A 27962-nucleotide genomic window follows, 5' to 3' on the forward strand; every position below is an offset into this window, starting at 1 on the left:
GTAATTTGAGAGATCTAACAAAAGACAAGAAAGACTTTTATGAAGACAATAACAAAACTTTTATGAAATATATAAAAGAAATAAATAGCAGAGATATAGAATTATTCATGGATGAGAAGACATCTTCCTCAATCTATACAGAGAAAGCATTTTGGATTGCAACATGATGCTGCACTCAATTGACAGAGTGTTTTGTTGGAACCTGAAGAGTTGCTCTTAAAATTCATCAGGAAAAATGAAGAGCCAAGAATAGCCAAGCTGATATTTAAGATGAAGAAGGGAAGACTAACCTTACTACATATAATGATTAAAACTACACGACTTGAGACAGGAATAGACAAAAAGACCACTGGAAAAGAAAAAAATAAGGTACCTAGGAACATACTAGGGTACATATACAGAAGATTAATATATAAGAGAGTTGGGTTTTTTTAATGTCAGTAGTGAATTTTTTAATTTAATAAATTATGGTAGGACGATTGGTTATTCATATGGAAAAAAAATTAGATCCCTCCTTCACACCATTTATAAAAATTAATTCTTTTAGAGAACTAAAAGACTAAACGTGACTAGGTAAAGTGTGAAACATTTAATTTTATAACCAACTCTGGACTGGCATCCAGAATTCACAAAAGAACATCTATAAATCAATAAGAAAAAGACAAATCTATAGAAAAGAGCACATGAAACATAAATGATCAATAAACATATGAAATGACATTCAACCACACTGGAAAGCAGAAAAATGTTAATATGTATAAACCATGCATATGAATTTACGTGTGAAATACATCACTCCATACCCATTGGATTCAAAAATAACAAAAAGTGTGGGCAACACTGCTGCTTCCAGCAGGCTAGACTTTCCACTGTAACATACTAAAAACTGGAGAAAATATGTGAAATAACTGTTTTCAGATGCTGGAAAACACGCAATATGGGACTGTGATCCTTAAGAGAAGGGAAACAGTGAGCCCACAATCACATAAGCTCTCCGTTAGCACTTTCCAGACTGCACCATAGGGAGAAGACTCAAAATAGCAAACAGGCTTGCTGAGCTAAATACAAAGTGGAAATCAGGGCTAATGAAGTGGCTGGAATCTACAGGTTAAAGTACTAGAGAGAAACGAACTATACAGAGAAGGAATTTCTATTATTCTACTTACATTGAAGTGATGATACAACTTGTTTCTTTTGCTTACATAGCAAGTCATTGTTGAATGTAAAAGCTATCCTGGATTCTGGCATGAATCCCACATGATCATGATGTATCATCCTATTTTTATGTTGCTAAATTCAATTTGTAAATATTCTGTATACCATTTTTGCATCTTTGCATTTTGTTGTTGTTGTAATGTCCTTGTCAAGGTTCTTTTCTTTTTTTTTTTTTTTTTTTAGTTCTCAAGTTAGATAACATACAGTGTAGTCTTGACTTCAGGAGTAGAATCTAGTAATTCATCACTTACATATAACACCCAGTGCTCATCCCAACAGTGCCCTCCTTAATGACCATCACTCATTTACCCCATTTGTCACAGTTCTTAATTACGATTCAATTAAGTAGGTATAAGACTTGTTTAGATTTTTGTTTCTTCTTGTGTCAGTTTCAGAAAGCTGTTTATTTCAAGGAATTTTCCCAATTCCTTTAAGTTTTCAAACGTATTGGCATGATTATATATTTGAAAGCTATAAATTCCTAGATAAAAGAAAGGTACTAATTATTACTACAAAAGAAGCTAAAATTTTAGTCTGCAGGAAGTTCAACTTCTAGCAAGACAAGGTAAAAGCTCCACAGACCTGCACTCCAGTGAAACAGATGAAAATAATTTTTAAACTTTGAAAGCTTCTGGAAATGGCCCTAAGGTAAGCAGCAAATGAGGAAACATCTATCCAAGAATACTTATGAAAATTTATTAAGAACGGCAAGAATGTGTGGTATCTGAACAAAGTGCCTCTCTCCTCTCTGCTTAGCTAAGCAGAAACTCCACTCTGGAGGGAGGCAGCCAAGAACACAAGGACCCCTTTACTACCAGATCTTGATCAGGCAGCCTTCCTTAGGTGAGGAGCATGATGTTGGCATTTCTCACCCTGCCCACAACTACCTATTACTGAGTTTAAGTTCTGGGCCAGTGCAATTGAGAAGAAGGGCTCCCTTCTTTTGCCCAACTTCCACTCATGGACAGAGGCTCTACCTCTGGTGCAGCACCACTGAGAATACTGGGGCTATCATTATCTCAGTCCTAGCCTGTAGGTGCTTCCATGCTGGAAGAGGCAAGCCAAAAAGATCTTAGGCTAATGCTCCTTCTCCACCTTCTGCTCAGCTCCTGAAGTAGGGTGTCATTCAGAGAGAAGCATGTCATTATCCCTATCCCCAGCTCCAGAGTCCTAACTCAAAAAATTTGCCTGGGGGGCTGGGGAGGGGGGGGGGAGCAAGACATAAAACAGCTGTTATGTCTCTTCCCAAAGGAAATGACTTCTTTTGCAACACAGCATAGAAAAGTTCAAGGTTAGGGGTGTTCTCAAAAACAGTGGGGGTTAGTGAATGGCAATGGGAAGATTTGTAAATTCACTGAGAAAATAGGCTTTAGTCAGCTAGTATGCAGAATACCAGGGAAAGAAACAGCTTGGAGGAGCACTCTGGTGTTAGAACAAATATCAGACACTGACCTCAGGAACTATTCCTTCCAAAAAGCCTGAATTTGACTAGTCACAAAAAAATTAGAACAATTTATGCCCCAGAGCATTGTTGAGAACAATTAAACAAGCTGGAAGTCACTGGAATTTAAAGCTGGGGGTGTTGTTAGGAAAACATAAAGAGAGCCCTGTCAAAAGCACGTTCATCTCAGGGTGACTACTGGCATACCTAAAGCTGCATCCTCTAAGGACCAATATTAGACCCAGTCACTAAACAAGTAAGTGACAATAAGCTCTGAGGGGTGGGACAAGTACCCAGTATTGTACTGCTATAATATATTAAATACATTATCTAAAGTGTTCAGTTAACAACAACAAAAAATTTACAAGATACACAAAGAAACAGGAAAGTATGTCCCATATACCAAGGGGAAAAAAGAGAAGGCAATAGAAACTGCCTATGAGAGCAACCAAATGTTGGATTTAAGAGAAAATGATTTCAAAGCAGCCATTATAAATATATTCAAAGAACTAAAGGTAACCATCGCTGAAGTAAAGAAGGTATGACAATGTCACATCAAATAAAGGATGTCAATAGAAACAGACTTTACAAAAAAAAAGAAAGAGAGAAACAAGATTCTGCATTGCCAAGTACAATAACAAAATGAAAAACTCACTAGAAGGACTCAACTGATGTGAATTGGCAGAGGAAAGAATTAGGGAAGTTTGAAGATAAATTGATACAGACTATGAAATCTGAATACAGAAAAAGAGGTGAATAAAAATGAACAGAACTTCAGGAACACCTGGGTGGCTCAGTTAGGTGTCTGACTCTTGATTTCGACTCAGGTCATGATCCTATAGTTTGTGACAATGAGCCCCACATTGTGCTCTGCACTGACAGTACAGAGCCTGCTTGGGACTCTCTCTCCTCTGTCTGTCTCTCCCTCTCTCTGCCCCTCCCCTACTCATGAATGCTCTTTCTCTCTCAAAATAAATTGTAAAAACATTAAAAAAAATGAAAAGAACTTCAATCTGTAGGACACCGTGTACCACATGCACATAAAAGGAGAAAAAAGAAAGAAGCAGAAAAAATATTTGAAGAAATCATGACTGAAACTTCCCAAATTTACTGAATAACATTAAGCTACATATCCAGAAAGCTCAACAACTCTAAGAAGGAAAAATACAAGGGAGATTCACAGATATACCATAAAAGTGCTGAAAGTCAAAGACAAGGAGAAAAATCTTGAAAGCTGCAAAAGAAAAACAACTAGTCACTTACAAGGGCTAACATTAATGGTTAATTTCTCAGTAGAAATAGTAGAGGCTAGAAAACAGCAGAGTAACATATTCAAACTGCTCAAAAAGAACAAACAAAATAACCTGTCACCCCCAAATCCTATATCCAGCAAAGCTATCATTCAAAAATGAAGGCAGGGGCACCTGGGTGGCCCAGTGAGTTAACTGTCATGATCTCATAGGTTCATGAGTTTGAGCCCCACATCAGGTTCTGTGCTGACATCTCAGAGCCTGGAGCCTGCTTTGAATTCTGTGTCTTTCTCTCTCTCTGCCCTTCCCCTGCTCATGCACTCTCCCTCTCAAAAATAAACATTAAAGAAAACTTAAAAAAAAAAAAAAAGGCAAAATAAAGATATTTCCAAATAAACAAAAACTCAGAGGCTACCCAGACTGCCTTACAAGAAACATTAAAGAAATTCCATCAGGCTGAAAGCAAATAACCACAGAAAGTAATTCCAATCCACAAAGAAACCACAAAGAACTCCAGTAAATTATGTAATTATAAAAGGAAGTATAAATGCATATATTTTCTTTTTTCTCTTAGCGGGTTCAAAAAAACCCCAATGTATAAAGTAATATAAATACACATATATATAATATATATATTATAAATATATAATTAGGTTATTACCATATATAGACATATAACATATTTGCCAATAACAGCACAAAGGAGATGGGTGGAAGCAAACATGTACTGGGCTAATGAATGAATGATGATAAAGCATTAAGTACAATAAAACACTATTGGGTTTGTAACAACAAATGTAACTGAATAACAACACCATAAAAAGGAGGAAAAGGAAATACACGAATACAGAAGTAATGTTTCCATATCTCACTGGAAATAAGCTAATATAAATCTGAAGTTGATTCCAATAAATACATACATGATAAGCCCAAGGGCATCCACTAAAAATAAACTCAAAAAGATGTGATAAAAAATCATTAAACAAACAAATGCTGCTGTGAAAAATATTCACCTAATACTAAAGAAAACAGTAAAGGAAGAATGTAGAACAAAAAAGGCATGAGACACAGAAAACAAAAAGTAAAATGGCAGACATAAATCCAACTATATCAACAAATAACATTAAATACAAATGGATTAAACAATCCAGTCAAAAGGCAGTGATTTCAAACTGAATTAAAAAAGACCTAATTATATGCTCTTCTCCCCATAATAAGTTACAGATTCAAAGACACAAATAGACTGAAAAGGATGGAAAGTGATATATCATGCAAACACAAGAAAGCTAGAGTGGTATACTGATATCAGATAAACAGATTTTAAAACAAACAAAAAAAAATTGTATTAGAGATAGAGATACATTTTATGATGAAAGGGTCAATTCATGACTAAGATGCAACAATTACAAAATATGTGCACTTACTAACAGTTCCAAAATATATAAAGCAAAACTAAAAGAAGTGAAGAAAGAAATGGACAATTCAACAAGAGAGACTTCAAGATCTCATTAAAAAAAAAAATTTTTTTTAATGTTTATTTATTTAGAGAGTACGCACGATTGGGAAAAGGGCAGAGAGAGGGGAGAGAGAGTCCCAAGCAGGCTCCACACTGTCAGTACAGAGTCCTACACAGGGCTCGAATTCATGAAACCGTAAGATCATGACCTAAGCCAAAATCAAGAGTCAGACGCCTAACGCAATGTGCCACTCAGGCGCCCCATAATATCTCATTTTTAATAATGGATAGAACAACTAGACACAAGATCAAGGAAATACAAGGCTTACACTATAAATTAACCAGATCTAACAGACTTCTATAGAACACTAAGGAATTTATATTTACTATAGAATTCTCCAGCCAACAACAGCAGAATACATACTCTCAAGTGCACATGGAACAGTCTCCAGGACAGGCCATATGCCAAGTTATAAAACTACCTCAAAAAAAGTAAAAACAGAAATACCACAAAGTATGTCCTCGACCATGGTAGAATGAAATTATAAATCAGTAACAGAAAACAAATTGGGAAAATCACAAATACACAGAAATTAAACCATACACACTCCTAAATAACTAATGTATCAAAGAAGATACCAAAGGAAAAATCAGAAAATATTTTGAGACAAATGAAAATGAAGACACAACATACTAACACATCTGGGATGTAGCTAAAAAGTATTTAGAAGGGAATTTATACCTGTAAATACCTATAGAAAAACAAATAAAAATCTCAAATCAATAACCTAACTCTTTCAATTTCAAGTGTGCCAGAATAGCCAAAACAATCTTGAAAAAGAACAAAGTAGGAAGACTCAGACTTTTCCATTTCAAAATGTACTACACAAACCAAAAGTAATCAAGACAGTGTGGTACTGATAAAACAACAGAATACAGATCAGTGGAATAGAACTGAAATCCCAAAAATAAAACCATGTGCCAACTGATTTTGAACAAGTTAAACAAGTTTTCAACAAGTTTCCTTATCTAATGGGGAAAACGTATTTTCAACAAATGGTGCTAGGACATCTGAATAGCTACATGCAAAAGAATAAATCTGAACTGTTATATCACATTCCATACAAAACTTGAACTCAAAATGCATCAAAGACCTAAAAATGTAAAGGCTAACATATAACATTCTTAGAAGAAAACATAAAGGTAAACCTAATGACATCAGATTTGGGAAAGATTTTTAGGACACCAAAAGCATGAGGAAAAAGAAAAAAAGATAATTTAGGATTTTATCAAAATTAAAACCATCTGCACTTCAAAGGATACCATTAAGAAAGTGAAAAGACAAAGGAACATTACGACTTGATAAAAAGACAACTCAATTAAAAAATGGGCAAAGGGTCTGAAGAGTCATTTCTACAAGGAAGATACACCAAATGGCCAAAAAGCACATTAAAAGATGCTTGACATCTTTAGTCATTAGAGAAATGCAAATCATAACCACAAAAATTTCACACTTCATACCTGTTAGGATGGCTGTATTAAAAACGTCAGAGTAACAAGTGTTGGTGAGGGTATGCAGAGATCATAAACTGGTGGGTAGGAATGTAAAATAGCATGACCATGGTGGAAAACAAGTGTGGCAGTTCCTCAAGCAATTAAACACAAAATTATATGTGACCCAAAAATTCTACTTCTAGGTATACACCCAAGAGAAATTAAAACATATGCTCACACAAAAACTTGTACACAAATGTTTACAGCAACATTATTCATAATAACCAAAAGGTGGAAATCCAAATGTCCATCAACTGATGAATGGACAAATAAAATATGGTACTAAAGCCATACAATGGATTATTACTCAGCCATAAGAGAAATGAAATACTGATACATGCTACCACATGGATGAAAATATTATGTTAGGTGAAAAGAAGCCAGTGATATAAAAGACTTACAAAAGACTATATATGATCCCATTCATATAAAATGTCCAGAACAGGAACAGAAAGTAGAGAGAAGACAGAAAGAGTATAGAGACAGAAAGTAGATCAGTGGCTGCTTAGAGTAGGGGATGAGCGAGGCGAGGAGTAATAGTTAAATGGTATGGCATTTCTTTCTGACATTATGAAAATGTTCTAAAATTGACTGTAGTGATGGTTGTAAATATCTGTACATATACTAAAAGCCATGGGTGAATTGCACAGTATATGAATTATATCTCAATAAAGCTGTTAAAATTTTTAGTTCAGTCCTGGTCTCTAAAATACTTTCATGCTAAATATGCAAAACATTACTGAAAGACAGTGAAAGTTTAAAGATCAGCTGTGGTTTAAAGATCAAATGCCACTAACCAATAATCATAAAAACTTCATTCTACCCCAAATGTATATACAACACATGCCTAGAATACCGTTGTTTGGTCTTTATGCCATCTATACTTATTTATACAGAACATGTAAATGAAAACACAAAAACCACATCATAAAATAAGAATAATACTTTATCAACAGAACTACATAGGGTTGGTTTTAAGAACAGTTCACTGAATAAAAAAAATAAATTCCATAGGGTAAGATAATTTGTGGAGCTTTCCTGTGTAATGTAGATTTGATCACTGTCTCAAATTCATGTTACCAGAAAATATAGTTTATATATATTTCTCTTAAGACCTCAAATATCAAGTAGAATGGTGAAATTTCAATATTCATTATCATAAAACCTTCCTTTTCTTGCCCATTTTCATAAAAATGTAATAAACTAAACTTCTTAGGGACAACCAAATTATTTCAAGTTGTTGATTGTTAATCTATTTTACCTTTAAGAACAAATAGTTTTAAGTATCAAGTATTATAATCTGTAACAGAAGTTTTATAGGTATAATTTTCCTTAAAGGAAAAATGGATCATATTTCCAATTAGTGCTGCTCACATTTTAGAAATCTAAAGTAGGATCTCATATAGGATTCATGCTACAAATTATAGAACAAGCACTGTATCATAGCAACCCAGCAATACCACTACAGTGACACGCTGAGGATGCAATCCAAGATTCTAATTTAAGAAACTGGCACAGAATATAGGACATGTAGCTTTTTTTGGCAATACTCCTAGAACATTAATAACTGAGACTCTAAATTCAGCTTTTATTTGAAACTTTAGAGGATCAAACTATTACAAAGGAACAATAGAAACATTTATTAACAAATGATTCACAGCATTGCAAATAGGACTTAGTTTAGGACCTAGGATTTCACTAAAATTGAAAATGGTTGGAAAAAAATGGAGGCATCACCTTTTAGGAAATTTGAATACATGCACCCTACCAATTTGAAAATGAATCGTAATATACAAATATTACTTTAATAAAACCACTGGACTACTAAAACTTTAAAGAACATAAATATTTCCATGATTTACTCGTTACTATTTAAAGGTGAATACATCCACAATCATTGCATTATAGAAGGATAAAAATACACTGCTTGATTTTTATCTCAAAAAAATTAACTTTGTTATCTTTTGTCTTCAAAAATAACTTCTGATAAAGTAGAAAAGAACAAGAAATGAAGATGAGCCAATATGGGGCATTTCTTAGAATATAGAAATCTGGAATTTTAGAAAGCTGAATACTGAAAAGCAGACTCCTGAGAGAGTATGTGAATATACCTCATTTCATTGTGCTTCCCAGATATTGCAGTTTTTACAAACTGAAGGTCTGTGGCAACCCTGCATTGAGCAAGTCTATTGGCACCATTTTTCTAACCACATTTGCTCATTTTGTATCTCTGTGTCACGTTTTGGTAATTCTTAGAATATTTCAAACTTTTTCATTATTTTATGTTATGGTGACTTATAATCAGTGATTATGACTCACTGAAAGCTGATGATTAGCATTTTTTTTTAGCAATAAAGTATTTTCAAATTAAGGTACATACTTTTTAGCCATAATGCAATTGCACACTTAAAAGAATACAGTACGGTGTTAATACAACTTTTATACGTGCTGGGAAATAAAAAAATTCATTTCACTCACTTTATTGTAATATTTACTTTATTGTGGTGGAACCAAACCTGCAATATCTTTGAAATATGCCTATAAATGGAATATCCGTGTCATGGGCTTAATTCAATTTGTTTTTTGGTTGTTTCTTTTTTCTGTGATAAATTTTGAAACATTGTTTTTGCTTAATTCAATTTGAATATAAAACCTGTTATTCATTAAATAAAACAGGTTTTTAGAAGCATTTTGTTTTTCATTTGGGATTTTGGGGGGACGAGAAGTATTAAACAGATCTTCATAGATCAATGCCTCTATAATTATTTTCAGTTTTCATGGCTGTGATGAGGTTCCATCTGGCAGCTACTCCTCCCTGTAACTCCTAAGAAACACCTGCTACCCGTGTTAAGGAAAAGGATTACTGACTTAACAAGGCTGTTCAAATCTCGAAAACAGGCCCTAAGGTCTACAAACACCCCACCACCAGGCCATAGATGGGCTTCAGGGTTGTGGTGGTGGTGGTGGTGAATCCAAGAACCCTAAAATTATACATACAATATCGTATATGATATTTTCTGAGAAGATGATGCACTTCTTTAATCAGGTTTTCAAAGAGATCCATGTATAACCTCCCTAAAATTAAATACCAGTGGTCTTAGAAATTATTTCCTCTCCTTTTTATACAAGGAATTTTTCTAGGTCTAAAGTGATTTGATCTAGTATTTCCAGAAATAAAAAACTTTATTCAGAAACCAATCTAAATTAATTTTAGAGGCGCCTGGATGGCTCAGTAGGTGAAGCATCCAATTTCTGATCTCAGCTCAGGTCTTGATCTCAGGGTGGGTGAGTTCAAGCCCCGTACTGAGCTCCATGCTGGGGATTAAGCCTACTGAAAAATAATAATAAAAATGAAAAATTAATTTTACTGTTTTCCTTTCAGAAGTATGCTATTTATAATATCCAATTAAAGTAAAAATGGGTTACAGAATAGCATACATTATGTGATACCACTTAATGGGAAAATATGAGAATGATTCTCAAAATTTTAAGAGATGTTTCCTCTGAGGATTTTTATTTTCTACCTTTGTAAGATTCTTTTTTGACTTAAATTTAACAGTCTATCAGTTTTTATAAAAATCATAAAGACACAGAGTAGTTAAGAATATGACATTTCTTATTGCACAGTCCTTAAGTGAGTTTATTTTAGAAAACCATGAAAACTGAAACTCACTCATGACTCACAGCAAGTATTGTATCCTAAAATAGTCATTCCTATTCCACGGGAGAAGCTACTTATCCAGACTTAAAAAAAAGAAAGAAAGAAAGAAAGAAAAAAAAAGCAGTTCTCAAAATATCAAAATATGTTATGTGTAAGGTCATCCATGTAGTCCAAATTAAAAACAGGATATTCAAATATATGAAATACCAAAATCAGTGCCTGGTTACCTGGTAGCTAGGTAAAAGCAGGGTTATTTTTAAGTTTCCTACATGAATGACAGAAATTTCCTATGAAAGAAATACTATTAAAACTAAATGCACCTTAAAAGCATTTCATTGATACATTTACTACTTTATTTCCACTCTGGATTCAAATTTAGGCTGTTCATACACTGGGACAAACGTACGTGGACAAAAGAGATGACATCGTCTAATTTGTTTTCTGGAGCATTTACAGGAGAATAAAATCAGTAAAGTGACAGATGAATTAGCCCAACTGATTTTTATATCCAAGACTTAGAGGTTTTGCTCAATTTATTTCCTCTCTCAAATTGGGAAATAATGATCAGAAAGATTATGCTAATGTGCTGCAAATACAAGTTTTCAAAACTGTGTCTACATAGCTTAAAGGGAGACTGAAATATACATAGCATTTCCAAAAGAGAGGCAAAAATAAGTAGACAGGCTGATTGGTTCTTGATATTTCAAAATAACTCCTCAAAGCTGCTAATTATAGATTTTAACCTTAACTTCATATTATAAATCTAGCTCGGACAAAAGTGCTGAGTGATTAAAAGTTCTTTCATCTTATTTCTCAGCACACATTCATAAAACAAATGTTCTCCAATAAAAATTTTTACATTACTTTAAAAAGGGAGGAATGGTGCTAAAAGGGAGACTCCAAAGAATATCAATGAAGTATTTCTATATCAGAAGAATTTAAGAAATAAAAATCCTCTGCTTTGAAGATTCTTAGAAAAAACTATGTTCACTACTGGTCTACCTGCCCAGGACCTAAAAGAAATCAGTGTCTTCACAAGGCTCAATTACTATTATTTTTCCTTTGCACTGTTAGAAAATAAGGTGTTAATTTTGCTTTAGTGCAGGTAATACACATTTTCAGTTTAATATTATAGAGGAAGAATCAATAACCAACTGAAAAGATACTGAGCTATAAATGACTTGCACAAAAAATATAGCCTACCTGTTTTGTTTTCTTCATCAACAAAATGCTAAACTTAGTGCTATATGTAAACACTATGGGACTTGGCTATCAATCATTATAAAACTGTCAATCACTGCATGACACAAAATGGTGTTTTTCTTTAAGTCAATTTAATAGTTTTTGCTTCATTATTTCATTCAATAAATAATAAAATCAAGAACTGACTACCTAATTGCTGGGGAAGAAGATACGTATCTCAGGTCTTGGAGCACTTTACTTACAGTCTAAAGGCAGAAAACAGGCAATAAGTAATTCTAACCTCACTCATGCACTTGTCCCAACATATTTTGTGATCTCCTTCACACATATACCATCTGGCGTACACAGACATTCCACTGAAAAGTGAGTAGATAATCCTTATTTGGCCAGAAGACCACGTAGCCAACATTTCAAACTATAACCATTTTCTAACAGGCAAACTTGAAAATCTTGTAATTAATGTTTAGAAGTCATAGAAATTACCAAATGAGCACTCCGTGATTCACACTTCCAAAAGAATATCTCAAAATGTCAAATTTCAAAATACAACTCTAGGTTTTCCATCTAGATTATCCCATCTATCTAAGATACATCTTAAATACACCTCTTTCTCTCCATTTCAGCTGCTACCACCCCTAGCCCAAGCCACGCCATGTCTCCCCTTGCCCAGTAAAATAACCTCCTAACTAGTCCTCCTTATAAAAATCTTGTTCTGATACAATATCCATTCTGCACTCAAAAGCTAGTGATATATTTTTTCTGTCAGGCTTCCTGAACGAGAAGTCCTACTTACTGACTTGACTTTAACAATTTCCATTAATTCCTCACTTTACAGAAATTTCAAGTCTATCAACCTCTGAAACGCCTCTCAAGTCATCAATGTTACTCAGATTACTAAACCCATGGAAACTTTTCAGCTCTTACTTGACTTGTCAATAGCTCTTTTCAATGTTACTAGTTCCCCACCCCCATTTTTAAAGATTCTCATCACTTGAATGACTTGTTTCTACCCTTACCTGTCTTCCTTTGCCTCCACTTAAGCTATCTCTCTTGCCTTGAGATTACCCCCTTTCCTTTGATCATCATCTAAATAATGGTATTCCTTGACCTCTTCTCTTTCTACACATTTTCAGTGGTTGCTTCTACTTAAATCATTTCAAATGCCACCTTTAACCTAAAGACTCCCAGGGCGCCTAGGTGGCTTAGCCTTAGACTCTTGGCTTCGCCTCAGGTCCATGATCTCACGGTTTCTTGAGTTTTGAGTCCTGCGCTGGGCTCTGCGCTGACTGTGCACAGCCTGCTTGGGATTCTCTCCCTCTCTGCCTCTCCCCCACTCATGCTCTCTCTCAAAATAAATAAATAAACTTAAAAAAAAATCTTAATCTAAAGACTCCCAAATTGTTATCTCTAGCATAGGTCTATTTAGCTCTGGAACCAAATATCTAACTTCCTACTAGTCAGCTTCAATTTGATTTCCCACAGGCATTTCAACCTGTCCAACAAAAAAACCACTGCCCTCTCCCAAATCTGATCTTCCTCGTTCTCCCTTTCAGTAAATTGCTATCGTGCCTCTAGCTGCCCAAATTAGAAATGTATCATCATTGGTTCTTCCCTCTCACCAAGTCCAGCCTTAGACGTGGCCACCTTCATCTATTGTCTGGATTACTGTGCCAGCATCCTCACTAGTGTTCCTTACACCCATCTCTCTTACACCCATTACTCTTCATGTTTCTTTCAGAGGAGTAAATGCAATACATGGCATTTAGACTATGATCTAGACCCTAACTGCTGCTCCAGTGTCTTCTCTAATCAGTTCCCTATTACAACACTCTTCATCACAGCCACATAGACTGCTGGCAGTTCCCCAAATAGGCTATGCTCATTCACCCCTGGGGCTGCACATATTGGCCTTTAGGTGGACCTCTTGGACCCCATCTGTCTTGGCTGAACAAGAAGATCATTTAGGTCTCAGTGTACCTGTCACTTTCTCTAGGAAACTTTCCCTGATCTCTCTCCTTACATACCAAAACTGGACTGGGTCCCCCTTACACCACTACCCTAGCCACTTACTGCTTACTCTTACTTCAAAACTTATGATAGTAGTTGAAGCTGCCTGCTTACATGTCTATATTCCCAACCAAACTACAATTTCCTAAAGACATTTAATTAAAAAAAAAAAAACAAAAAAAAACAACCATTCATCATCTTATTCACTTTATTAAGTAAAGCTTTAATCTCTAAATTTTAAGCACTATGAATACCAAAGAGAGGAAAATATTTCTGCACCTGATTTTGAAAGTAAAGTATGTATCTAGTTTTAACAGCAGGTAAACGAGATCTTTTTCCTCTGGCCAATTAAAAGAAGAATGGTACTGTAAGTTTTTTTCTTTTAAAGCAGATACATATTCCTACAGAAATATCTTATTTTACTTATGGCTTCAGCAGGTGTTATTATAAAAGTCTGGTTGAAACACTCGGTTTTGCTAATCAAAATTCAGAGTTTACAACAAAAACTGTTCTGTCTTTTTCACTTTATTGATTTAAAGGCATGGGATTAACAATATGTTCAAATAATCTTTAACTTCTGATAATAGCTATAATTCTAGATTTCTTTTACCAATTGAGTATGAAACACAGGTAAAACTAATTAAAAGAGAAAATGTTGAGAAAATTTTGAAAAGAGAAAATTTTGAAGCCATATTTAAGATTTGATACTCCTGAATTACAAATTAAGTCCAGTCATTAAAAAATTCCTGTTTCAGACATTTATCCTCTTTTTAGGTATGTCCATACAGTGTATTCATTAACTAAACAAAACCGAGAAAGCCTCTAGGAGCTTAAAAACCCTATGTTTCCTCCCTACATTAAAGAAAGCTTCCCTAAGGAAATGACAAGATAGCTATTTATTTTGAGAAAAAGCAAAATTGATTCCCAGTGGAGGCTAAACTACAATGACTTCTGAGGTCCCATTCAGGACCAGAAGGCTCAACTAGATATAACATCATGGTCAGGTTATAGTAGATGCAATTAGCATCACCATTCCAGTAGGAGGAGTGTGTTCCCAAGAAATCCCTTGCCGTCGGTGTCCAAGTTACAAACAGGTTCTCTGAATTTCATCATGTGAGCCTATCATATTCAGCAAATTACTCCTCCACAAAATCATAATATACTTCTTTAGGATTTCTGATCAAAACTGCAAGATTTCTAAAATTCACCAGCACTCACTCAAAAAGCCCACATAAACAAATTCCTTCAGGGAAGAGTTCAAAAGATATACTTAAAAAGTAGGTTTGAACCTGCTTATTAGTCAATATCCTGCCCAGACAAGTAGAGTTTATTTTGCATAAACCTACTCTGTCATGTAAAACTCTTTCAGCAAAGCATTTACATTCCTCATTACACAATAATGCATTAAAAGTAATTATATATTTAAAATCTGTTCCTTTCATCTCCTTCAAGGACATCCTTAGAAAGACTGCAACTCAAATTTAGAAATTACTGCAAACTAATTATTTGAATTTATACAATGTTCGTATACACACGTTCACATCTGAGAGTCAACCCAGTACTACTGTTCCACATAAACCTTCCATAACATCTTTCCTAGCAAGAAATCTATCAATAATGTTTCATGCCCCTTATACCAGTCATTTGCAAAGCACAAAATACAAAAACAAACAATCTTTTGTTTTAAACTTACATGTACTATTTACTGTCATGGTATCAAAAGCCCAGAATTTTTTGCTTAAAAACCTGGAGCCAGATTTAGACACAAACGTATTAAAATAAAAAGCAAAACAGAAGAGAACCAATCTACTGATAGCATCAAACATCAGTGAACAAACAACACTGAAAGAAGCAGTCAATAACTGGGTCGGGGAAGGAGCGTTAAGGGAGGAGAGTCAACAACCAACAGGTAATTTCTTTGACAAAACAGTCATTATAACTACATAACTACAATTACTATACACACAATACTGTATTTGGTACCACAACAGGATATGAAAACACAGACGACTTCTGCTTTCAAAAGCATTTTACCATTCTGGAGACAGAATATCACTCCATAACAACTGAACACTGACTCAAAACAACAAATACAAGTCTTACTCAAATTGAATAGCAGAAAGGCCAAAGACAAAATAGGGATATGAAATAAAGTGGTACCAGGTCCTTGCTGCTCTACCTTCAATAAAAAGCTGTAGTTTAGATCAAGAGGACAAAAAGTAAAAATACTGTGCAAAAAAAAATTTCTTGTTGCTGAATACATACAAGACATAACCCAAAATAGTTCAAGTTAAGTTCAAAAATAGCTCACTTGTTTACTACCTACTACTATTCAACATATACACTAGAATCTTAGTTTTAAATCTTAAAGAAGCAGAACAATGCTTTTAGTGTATGGCAAATATCAGTTTTACATGCCAGAGTGGTTGGAATCATCATGTTACCCTGAACGATGGGATTAAAACTAGGGAAACCTCTAAGATATTTCTCACTTTCATTTTATTCAGCCACAGCTCCAAAATCACAGAGAAAAGAAAAACAGACCACCTAATATAGAATGGTAATAGTTAATTTTTAATTATGGTAACTACAGAAAAATCCTATAGAATCATCTCATACCTAAAACTCCAGAATCTAACATCTCTTCAGGAAAGCAGCTGATCAGCCACAGGGGGCAGCAAAGTTAAGAGAGTGAAAAGTAAATAGCAGGAGGTGAAGTAAGGGCAGGAAATGTAAATAGGCTGGGTAATGAGCCATGAGTATCAGAGAGAAAAGGACAAAGTCTCAATTAATGAATTAAATCAATAGACAGATAAAGCTAAATTAGTGATCTCAACCCTGGCTGCACATTAGAATCACCCTGGGAGCTTTTAAAAATACAAATGCCTGGGTCCTACCTTAGGCCAATTAATTTAGAATCTCTTAGAGGGTGGGCCTAGGCATTGATATTTTTTTAAAGCTCTGTAAGTTTACAGCCAGGGTTGAGATCCAGAGTGCTAAATACAAAAATAAAAACAAGCTAGTCTCATTACCAGCTTTTTGTAATTTAAAAAGTTAAATTTCAAAAATAAAGCACAAAAATCTATTTCCCAAATGTATCATTGTTTATAATTTGTCTCTGTCATCCAAAGAGGGACTAATTCATCTCTGTGATTTTATCAAGGGAAAATGTTATTCTTACAAATAAAAATGATTAAACTGAAGTTCAAAGGGGTTAAACAACTAGCCCAAAGCAACTGTGAGTCATCAATGATGCAGAAAGACAACTAGTCTACTATTTACAGGATAGTGCGCTATCCCAATGATCACACTATTCTAACTAAATACATTTTACTGGATTATCACTTTATTCAATTAGACACTTCATAAAATAACCCAAAATTCAATTAAGAATCAGAGTAGGTAATAAATTTGGGGGGAAAAGGAATTTGACCCTAAATAGGAATTCTGAAGATGTTAAATTAGACTTAATTGGAAAATTAAGTCTATATAATTTCACATGAAAGACAGCAATGGATACCAGATTATGAATTTCTCTAAGTATATCCTTAAAAACTTTTTTAATTAAAAAATAAGTCTTCCAGAAGATACAGCATTATTTTCAGAAAATAGTCCTAAAATGACAAAAATGTCATATGCCTTTGCAAACAAACACTTCTCTTGATACATTCAGATGAATTTCAACTCTCCTTTAGGGCCAACCCAACTATAAAAAGGGGTTTTGGGTTTAGAGAAAATTATATTAACTTTGAGAAGACCTTTAAACATTAAAAAGACTTAATAATGTCTCCCCCACAAGAAAGTTAAGGTAGTTATAAAACTTCAGGTCATGTCAGTGTTCTTGTTCCAGTTACCCTAAAAGACCACATACCTCAAGGGGAAAAAATTTCTTTCCCTAAAGGTAAGCAAGGCACTTCAAATCAGCATCACTGTTACTGGCCTGGATACCTCCAGTGGGACCCAGTTTCTAAGAATATACCAACAAAGAATCTGAGTGATAACTTAGGAAGTTCTTCACTTAAATCTCAAAGCCAGTTTCATTCTGTTCTTTGCTATTTACTGCTTCCTGTAGGAGAAATGCACATCTATACAATTCTACTGGTTAATTAATTCAATGTCTTTGCCTGGTAAAAATCTTGTAGCTACGCTTTTAATATTTTAAACAGTTTAATTCTACCCTATTTCCACTTCTACACCAATGCTGAAAAATGATATAGCTTCATCTTACTTCACATAAATCATATCTGCAAACTGATTATAAATAAAATCAAACTTTAAGTCCCCAGAAAAGTTTACTATTTATGTGAATCTTTCATTTAAAAAATATTTTTAGGGGCGCCTGGGTGGCTCAGTTGGTTAAGCGGCTGACTTAGGCTCAGAGGTCATGATCTTGCAGTTTGTGAGTTTGAGCCCCGCATTGGGCTCTGTGCTGACAGCTCAGAGCCTGGAGCCTGCTTCAGATTTGTGTCTCCCTCTCTCTCTGCCCTTCCCCTGCTCACACTCTCTCAAAAATTAATAAACGCTAAAAAAAAATTTTTTTAACAAAGAAAAAAAACATATTTTTAATCTGGATTTTCAAATATCAAAGACAATGGGAGTTAACATTCTTTGCCTATTTTTAGACATTTTAATTACATTATTTCACTTATTCCCTACAATCCTGGGGAGAGAGAAGGTATTATCCCCATTTTACAGATAAGGAAAATAACTCAGAAAGATTAAAAATTTACCTTTGACCCTGGACTGCCCCAATGACCCACCTCTATCATACTAGTTCAAATTTTTATAAAATAGGTTAACAGCATAAATACTGAAATCCTTTGACCTGAGTACCGGTATCAGTTGTAACACCAGATAAATAATCACAGGCCTGAAATTAGCTGCATAAGCCTCAACTTTTCTTGTCAATAAAATGTGAATAATACTGGTTTTACACAGAGCTGCTGAGATGACCTGATGAAATATGTTTGTAAAAATACATTGAGCTATGGCTTGTCACGCAACAGCATTTCCTTAGTAAGTGTGAAAAAGCAAGGGATGTCAGGGATTAGGAGTTATACATCTTCGGACTGTTTCACTAATTATACACAATACTGTTTTTATAATTACAGAAATAAAGCAAAGTATGAAACAATTTGTAAATGCTAAGGGTTATATAAATGTCAGGCAACTACTACTTTACCAGTAAACAAATTCTTCCAGAGACGAAACAGGTTAAAATAAGCTGAAAAACTTCCTATTGTGAGTAACATATTCTTTTAAGGTTAGAAGTTTCCTAACTTGGTTACTAAAGGAAAAGTCTAAGGTAGAAAAATTAAGTCCTATACGAACTTAAATTTAAAAACAAAAAAATTGATTCATGAAATGCTTCTACTTTTATTTCTAGTACCTAGTTCTCAGGGGGAACTTACACAATTAACATAAGAAAATTAAAAAGTGTTTTGAAAAAAAAAATGTTTTTAAGCTATACAATAAGGCAGTTTAATTTTCAAAACCCACGTAACAGTTTCTCTTTAAAAAAAAAAATTTTTTTTTTTTACATTTATTTATTTTTGAGAGAGTGAGACAGAGTGTGAGCAGGGGAGGGGCAGAGAGAGAGGGAGACACAGAATCAGAAGCAGGCTCCAGGCTCCTAGCTGTCAGCATAGAGCCAGATGCTGGGCTTGAACCCACGAGCCGTGATATCATGACCCGAGCTGAAGTCGGACGCTTAACCGACTGAGCCACAGTTTCTCTTTTTTAAAAAATCCTTTTAACAAGGCTTTTTTATTAAACATGTTCTATAACAAAACAGAGTTTTCTCTTAACATTTTCCCCCTTAAAATCCTGCAACCTACTTACTAAATGATTTTGCACAAATAAACTTCTTATGGATGAAAAAGTTGGGTTATTTTGCTAATCCTTACCCATAGTATGCTTTGAGGAAAATAGCTGGCACCTTTCCAGTTTAGATCCATGTGGACAAAGTGTAACATAAGCAGGTTAGTATAAACACTTGAAAGATCTCGGTTGTCCACAAATATCTGAATCTCTCCACAGGAAGATTATATTTCAGAGCAGAAAGAAAAATTCTCTTTCATACACATACTAAAGGGCTTTCCATTGGTTTTTGTTAAGACCACAAATGGAAAAAACTACTACAGAAAAAGCACACAACTCTGTAGTATCAAGTACACTGCCAAAGTACCATGTGAAGCAACTGAATTTTTTAAAAAAGCACTTTTCACGCATTCTGGCATCTGGAGTAAAAGTAGCTATTATTAGTGGGTAATCCAAGAAAGGGTCTTATTTCACAATTAAATGTGCATAAATTTATCTTGAATACCTAACTTTCCTTTTAAAGAGCACTATATTTTCATGTTAAATATACAGTTGTTATCTAAAGTTCTAATTTTATTTTTTCTCTGCTAGTGACAAAATATTATAAATAAAACATTCAATGGCACCTTCAACTTGTTGAACTATGTACATATAACTTAGAGGATTACTGACTCTGCATATTTTTGCCAAGCTTTTAAAAACTGTATTAAAAGTGTATTAAAACTGCACTTCCTAGCTTGATCTACTATGTTAAATATGCAATTATTTTTATTACATAGAAGTATTATATTAATAAAGATAACACTAAGGATCCACAATACCTTACTAAAAACCAAATTTATTAAGTATGAATAATGCTAGCAGTAAACCTTCAACCTATAAAAAATAACTTGACAATTTAATGGAAAAAAATCAACGATAAAAAATGTTTTAACTTTCACAGCATTTAATTTTTATATCACTGTTTTAATTTTTACACTTTAAAATCCATGAACAGCAATACAATGTCCTAAGAGGTAAGATGATATTCTTTTATAGCTATGACATCACTCAAGAATTAAAATCTTGGTAATGCCTACCATTGTGGTTTACCATTAACTTTGATGTGTAAATTTTAACAATTTTTTCATGCTAAAGAACAAATGATAAATGCAGCAACACAAGCTACACATATCATAAATGAAACCTTCTTTCAAAAGCCAGTTTGATTCTGGTTGTGGAATGTTCTTGATTTAGAAGAACCTTAGAGACGGGGCAGTATAGGGTCTGAATGGAGTTCCAGATCTACTGTAGGTCAACTGTGATTTGATCTGGGGTTTTCTTTAGACTCTCAGCCAAACTAAGGCTGGATTCATAGGTCCGAAGACAAAGCAGAACCAGATTATCCTTGAAGAAGATGAAATGGATTGAAAAATCTGAACATTTATCTATTTTAGTATGAATCTTTATCTTCCAGGTCTTGCAAAGCAGATTATCTAGATTTGTATCAGGTTTCTTTTTACAAGAATTGTTTTAAATGTCTAGGAGCATTATCATCTTATTCCCAGACAATTTCTAGCTCGTAAAAAGTGAAGACATTAAAATTATAAAATTAAAAGAGTAACGCACAAACAATAAACTAGACCACCAGGAAACACTTTATTAAATATCCTTTAAATCTAGTAGTAAAAGTGAGCCAAAAGAAGTGCCAAGTTCTCCTGTAAAGCATTAGGCACAGATACGAATTTGAACTACTGTACAAACCTACAAACCTACTGTAGATTCCTCCCTGGAATCCCTGCTTCGCGAACTAAGTTCCCATTCCATTGCAAAGCAACATTTACTCTTTTATACTTCTCCAAATTACCGCGTGTATCTTCTTAGGCAATAAAGTATTTTAAGTCTTTCTAGACTTTGAGTTAACGATACCATCTAAACCTAACGACCCAGCAAATAAGACACTACACTAGTCAGATTTTTAGGCTTGTTCTTATAAATACATCTGAAGACCAGCTAACTCCTGACCGTTGTTTGCATTACGATTGCCTAGAGATCCCGGTCAGCGTGACTCTTAGGAAAGATCAATGGGAAGGGGAGGTGAGGAGAGGGTGGGAGCAGAAACTTGGTAACTGGAAAAGTAAAGAAGTAGTTGAAAGTGTCTGAAAAGCGGAGGAGGGTCTCCGAGAGACTACAGGTCGGAAGGTAGGGCAGGCTGTTGAAGCCACGAGGGGAAGGACAAGCCTGGAGGAAGAGTGAAGAACTACCTCGCGGGACGCAGGAGGAGAGTTGCAATCGCCAAGGGCAGGTGAGCGAGCGCGCAGGTGGGGAGGAGGGTTGGCAGCCTCTAGGGAAGGGAAGAGTTCAGGTGAATCAGGGAGAAGAAACAAGACTCTGAACACCAAACCTGTTTGAATCGAGCGGGGTTCGGGGGAGGCAACAGTGGAAACACGGCTCACACTACGAGCCCCACCGGCGCAGAAGGAAACCCCAGGAGGAAATGGCTCTAACGGCGCGGGGGCGAGCCCCTGCGCTCCCTCCCGGGGCTGCACCCTCCGAGGTTACCTTTGAGCTGGGGCAAGGGGTGCAGCTCCGCCTGGCTGCTCTGGCTGCGGAACTGCGACGAGCCCTGGGAGCGCTTCTGCCTCTGCGCCTTGCGCACCGATTTCCGGGTGAAGCCGTCCACTTTCTCCGAGGCCGAGATGGCGGCGGCGTTGGCAGCCCCCGCCGGCGGCGACGACGACGACATCGCCGCGGCCCTGGCGCTTGGCAGCTCCGGCTGCTGCAAGCACGGAACGGGCAGCGGCAGGAGGAGGAGGCGGGGGAGAGGCGCGGAGAGCTCGCGCCCCTCCGCCCCGTCCCCCCCGGCCGCGCCGCCCTCCCGCTCCGGGGCGCCGCCGAGCTTCTCCCCGCCGCTGCCGCCTCACGGCCACATCTCAGTGCCGGGGGTTCCTGGTCCCCGCCGCGCGGCCACCTCCCGGGGCTGACGGAGGCAAGGGCGGGGGCGGAGGGGGGTGAAGAAGTTGTTGACTTCGGGCGCGGAGGGCGGGTGGAAGAGAGCCTGAAGTTTGGACAACTGAGGCGAGGGCGCGGGGGTGCGGACGCCGAGCGCGCCTCTCTGCTCTTCAGCCCAGTTCGCCAGCCGGCCGGCTGGCCCCTCAGTGGCCGCTGCCAGTGCAGCCAGCCCTGCCTGGAGCCTCCTCCCGAGGCGCTGCCATCGCGGGTCCCCTCCGAGCCGCCTCCGCTGCGCCCGCTCTTCCCTGTCAGCGCCGGACCCTCATCTCCCGGGGCGGTGACCCGCCGCCCCGGCTCTGGGCGCGCACACACTCGCTTCTCAAGGCTCGGAGCGGTCCAAGCCCCCTCCCCCACGCGCCCTTCCGCCGCCCACGGAGAACCCCCAGCGAGCGACCGCTACAACTTGAGAAGGTGGAGGGTGCACGCAGGGGTTGGGGGGGGAAATGTGTGTGCGTGTGCGCGCGCGCTAGGGCGCGCGGCCCGGAGGAGGGGCCTTGCGGGGGGTGGGGAAGGAGGAGATTGACTGACAACTTCCGCAGGGTCCCGCCAGCCTCTCGGACGTTCGGGAGGGAGTAGGGGGTGGGAAAACATGCCAGCTCCCTCAGCCAATCGCAGGGCTAAGCGGCAGGAACGGAGTGAGGCGTGGCCTCCCTCCTCTCTCGTTAAGCTGAGAGGTTAGGCAGAGAAATGAGGCGTGGTTGTGTGACGGACTTCTGCTACAACCAATCATAAGTGAAGACGGCAAGCCGTGCGCCGCTTACGTCACAACAGCGCGATGAATTCTTGTGGTGGAGGAGAGGTGCCCCGCCACCAGCGAGGGACTTTGCGCGCCTGCGCGACAAGCCTAGGCTCTACTTGCTCTCCTGACGGCCTATCAGAAGACCAGAAAACTAGAGTGGGTAGTTTAGAGAGCAATGTGGTAGGTCCCTTCCCTTCCCTGTCCTCTCTGCTGGCCAATGAAGAGCTGAAGCGACTGGTGGAGAGTTTGAGATCTGCGGCGGGAAAGAACGCCAGGAGTTACATCACTGAAGTGGGCGGAGCAGAAGTCGGGTGGGGGAAAAGGGCAGTGGGATTGACAGACGAAGGGGCCCCGGGAGGGCGAGGAAGTGAGCCGGTCCAGTCTGAGCTAGGCACAGGAACCCTGGGCGGGCCTTGGAGCCTCCACTGGCCCCAAACCGCATAATTGGTAGTTGCGGAATAGATTTGTAGCTCTTGAGTGGTTCAGGCACCGTGGTTCCGAGAACTGTTCTCGCGCGTAGTGTGGGCAGTCTAGCATCTCCAGCTTCAAAGAGTTCTCTATATTCACACCATCCAAGAAGAGGTTTCTCATGCCCAAGTTAGTATCCCACTAATTTTCACCCCTTCTTCAGCCAGAGGCCTTCAGTTTTTCCAACAGAATGAGTACAAATTCGCTCATCAGTGGCTTCTGGATTTGGGAGCTTGCCATTTACATTCATTGTGCTCTCTTCCTTGGAGATTAACGACTAAAGTTTAAACTTATTAAAGTTAAGTTTTGTGTGTGTGTGCTTTGCGTATCATGATGCTTAATAAAAATAAGTGAATTGATTTGTATGAGAAGTATGTGAAGGGAACTAAATGTTCTCCACCCTATTATAAGACTCTCACTACCCAAATTATTAGAAAGTACTAAAGGAAATTCAGAAATTGTTTTGCCATTTATGAAAAAATGAATAAACGTTTGTAGAGTGGAAGGAGTATAAAAATATTTTAAGCCTAAATTTAAGACTGGAAAATTTTTAAAATTAGATAAGCGAGCACATTGTCTCCCTTTGGCTTGGTTTTGCGGTGGTGGCCCAAATCCATTCCTTGTCCCATGAGCTGCAGACATTTTCCTTTTGACTTGATAATAATACGTGCTGTTTATCTGTTTAAGCAAAAGTACCTGATGGATATGTACAGAAGATTCCAACTTTGATCAGGAAGTTGGATTCTAGATCCAGAGCCAAACTAACTACCTCAAAACATTTCCTTCCTCAGATCAAGAGTGGTGAAACTGTATACAATTCTCCCAGTCAGGGAGGTTGAAACGTAAGCAGCAGCTTTGAAAAGCCACTGAAGCTCCAGACCATGTTGAATCTACCTTCACAAATGGCCAGACCAGGCCTTCTCAAAATTTGCACAACCGACCATGTAGTTCAGTGCTCTCGACTTCACTGCCACATCAGCCTTTAAAAACACTGTCTATAGGGGCACCTGGGTGGCTTAGTCTGTTAAGCATCGACTTTTGATTTTGGCTCAGGTCATGATCTCACAGTGGTGAGATGGAGCCCTGTATGCCTCTCTACAATGAGTGTGGAACCTGCTTGGGATTCTCTCTCTCCCTTTCTCTCTGCCCCTTCCCCCACAAAATAAATAAAAATTTTAGAGGCACCTGGGTGGCTCAGTTGGTTAAGTATCCAACCTCAGCACAGGTCACAATCTCATGGTTGGTGAATTCCAACCCCATGTTGGGCTCCGTGCTGACAGCTCAGAGCCTGGAGCTGGTTTCAGATTCTGTGTGTACCTCTCTCTCTGTCCTTCCCCTGCTTGCGGTCTGTCTCTCAAAAACGAATAAACATTAAAAAAATTTAAAATAATAAAAGAAAAATAAATATATATTTTTTTAACTTAAAAACACTGTATCTTATTCACGTTTGAAGAACCACCAGTACCTACAGAATAGATTCCAAATTCCAGCTGTCTTCAAGCTAACTCCTATCTTTCAAGGCATAAATACCACCATTTTCTACACAAACTCTTTTTTCAGGTCAGACATGTCATTCCACATACTGATCCCCTAGAAGTAGTTGTGCTTCCTTGACCCTCAGTCTTTACTTTTCCAACATCTCGAAATAATCGTTTTTCCATCTGGTTGAAACCTATCTTCTCTTCAAACCTCAGCTCAACCCCTATCTTTTATGAAGGCATTTACGATCATCTGGACAGTTTTGTCTCCCTTCTTTCTCTATGTTGCCAAAGCATTTATTGTCTATGTCACTCACATGCCCCATCATCACATACCATTGGAGATGGAGCTTCACTCTTCCTCCCATAAAAGTTTGTAAACACTGAAAGACCAAGAACTCAATTATTCTATACCTCCATATGCCCTACTGAGCACAGGATAGATGGACAGAACATGACAGTCTAGTTTTTAATTCTCAAAAGCAGGGTTTCTGAAAGTTTGGCCATTTGATCACCTACATCAGAATCCTCTGAGGTGCGTATTTAAAATGTAGATTCCTGGACCTGACCCCAGACACACAGAATGAGGACCTATGGGAAAAGTACTTAGAAATCCATTGTTCATAAGCTCCCTAGGTCATTCTTATGCACGCAAAAGCTTGAAACTACTATTCTCTGAATATTATTTTAAAAGATTGTAAATGTCTAAAAGAGGCAGTACCATTAATAATAAAAAGGATTTACATAGAATATGAAGGGAAAATAAAAAGCAGAAAGCAAACCAGTAGAGTAAAGCTAAAATTCATACTGGGGGGTGCCTGGGTGGCTCAGTCAGTTGAGCGGCTGATTTTGGTTTAGGTCATGATCTCCTGGTTCATAGGCTTGTGCCCCACATTGGACTCACTGCTGTCAGCACAGATCCTTCAGATCCTCTGTCCCCATTTCTTTCTGCTCCTCCCTCACTTGCACTCTCCCAAAAAGAAATAAATGTTTAAAAAAATTCATACTGAAATATGATAATAAATACTAGAAAATAGAGAACACAACAGATGGAAAGCAGATACTGGAAACAAGTTGTTGAAAGGCGTGGACCCAGCACAACTATCTAGGCTTTCTGAAATGGCCCCTTGAGGAAGAATTTTGAACACAATTTTAAAGAAAGAGTGAGTCAAAACCTGAAAAGAGAGAAGGATGGGGTTCCAGATTCAAGTCACCAAACATCTTGGGGAAGATGGCAAGAACAATAGCTCAAGAATTGAAAGGCCTGAATTTATTACTTACCAATATTATGATCCTGCTGAGTCACTCACTCAAGAGCCTTGGTTTCCACGTGTGTACATCAGGAAAAGAGTTAAGTGAACAGCTTTCTTTTATAGGGTTGGCATGAGTTTTAAATGTGACACATGAAAGAAAATACTTGGGAAAGTGAAAACTATACACATGATAATCTTACACACATATGATTTTTCATGTACTGTCTTTAGTAAATAGAGTATCTCGGTCCTAAACAGAAGCTTGGTCACTAAGAATCATCTATCAGAAAACTGCAATTGCAGTGCTAATCTGTGTGTGCCTCTGATGCAGGAAGAGTGTTGATGATGATTCCACACCATAGATCTCCTCCTCTTCCCATCTGTGAAGACCCTTGATAAACAGTGATTGAGAGGCCAAGCCTTCATCACTCACAAATTCTTTGGTTTGTCCTCACATGACTTGATTTTGTTAGTCCATAAACATAAGTACATTTACTGATCTCATTCGTTTGTTCACAATGCCTAGCTTGCTGAGGAAAATGAGCAATTCATGAAACAACATCCACAATAGCAAAATCATGGTCCTTTAATAGTTTTAAAGAGTGAATCAAAGAAAGCGTTCTTTTCAAATCACTGAAATTCTCTAAAACATATCCAAGCAAGGTTTTGGTCGTCAACATTCTCTTTCCTTAAGGGCCTTGCTTCCCAAACTCTAATAGAGCACCAGACAAATGTGCTTTATCTGCAGATTCAAATAGTGGTGGGATTTTCCAAATTGACAAAAATAAAATAAGACAAAATTTCTCCTATATATTTTTCTTAAAAATTTGATTCTCACTACCACTTTATTGGAACCTAAGTCAAGATAGTATCTGATTTGTCGTAAAAATGTTGATTTTTAATACCTCACTCCTTTTTATTTAAATATGCCCTTTATTTAAAATTTAAAAGGAGTATAGGGGTCACTGGAAAAGTCTCACTCCTATCCCTGTCTCCCAATACCCAGTTCTCCTCCTCAGAGGCAACCAATGCTGTCAGATTCTTCCATGTGCTTCTTCCAGAGATATAGTATGTTTACGTCCTTAGGATTTAATAAATTCACATTTTAAGAAGCTCCACCAGAAGCTTCATGATTCATAGGTATTTCATACGGCTCCAGATTTCAGTGAACCTTCTAGCATTCTTACAGGTTTATGCATATCCATTCATTCATTCATTATTTTATTCATTAATTCATTCGTGTAACAGATATTTATATTTGCACGCTGTGCATTAACAGAATTAGAAAGCCAAAGGAATGCCAATGACCGATCGGTACAGGTTTGGTCAAGCCAGTACCTGACCCTGGGGCAGACCAAGAAGGTCCTTCTCACGTGCCCCCAACTGTTCCAAATTGCAAAGTCCTTTCTAAAATATATCTTTCAGG

The 27962-nt window shown here is 37.3% G+C and overlaps 1 protein-coding gene across 2 annotated transcripts in view; it reads right to left on the reverse strand.

The window, feature by feature from the left end:
• PPP2R5A (protein phosphatase 2 regulatory subunit B'alpha) overlaps positions 1 to 22440 on the reverse strand; it is a 64617-nt gene extending 42177 nt beyond the window's left edge. Inside the window, exon 1 of one of the 2 annotated variants that reach the window (XM_060643874.3) lies at positions 22149 to 22440. In XM_060643874.3, the coding sequence (XP_060499857.1) occupies positions 22149 to 22332 (184 nt within the window). In that variant the 5' untranslated portion in view covers positions 22333 to 22440. Of the gene's footprint in view, positions 1 to 21990; positions 22091 to 22148 lie in introns of those variants that run through there. The other variant, XM_060643875.3, reaches the window with a different exon arrangement.
• Positions 22441 to 27962: the final 5522 nt, after the last annotated feature.

This window comes from Panthera onca, chromosome F1 (genome assembly GCF_046562875.1).
Source record: "Panthera onca isolate mPanOnc1 chromosome F1, mPanOnc1 haplotype 2, whole genome shotgun sequence".
Taxonomy (NCBI): domain Eukaryota; kingdom Metazoa; phylum Chordata; class Mammalia; order Carnivora; family Felidae; genus Panthera; species Panthera onca.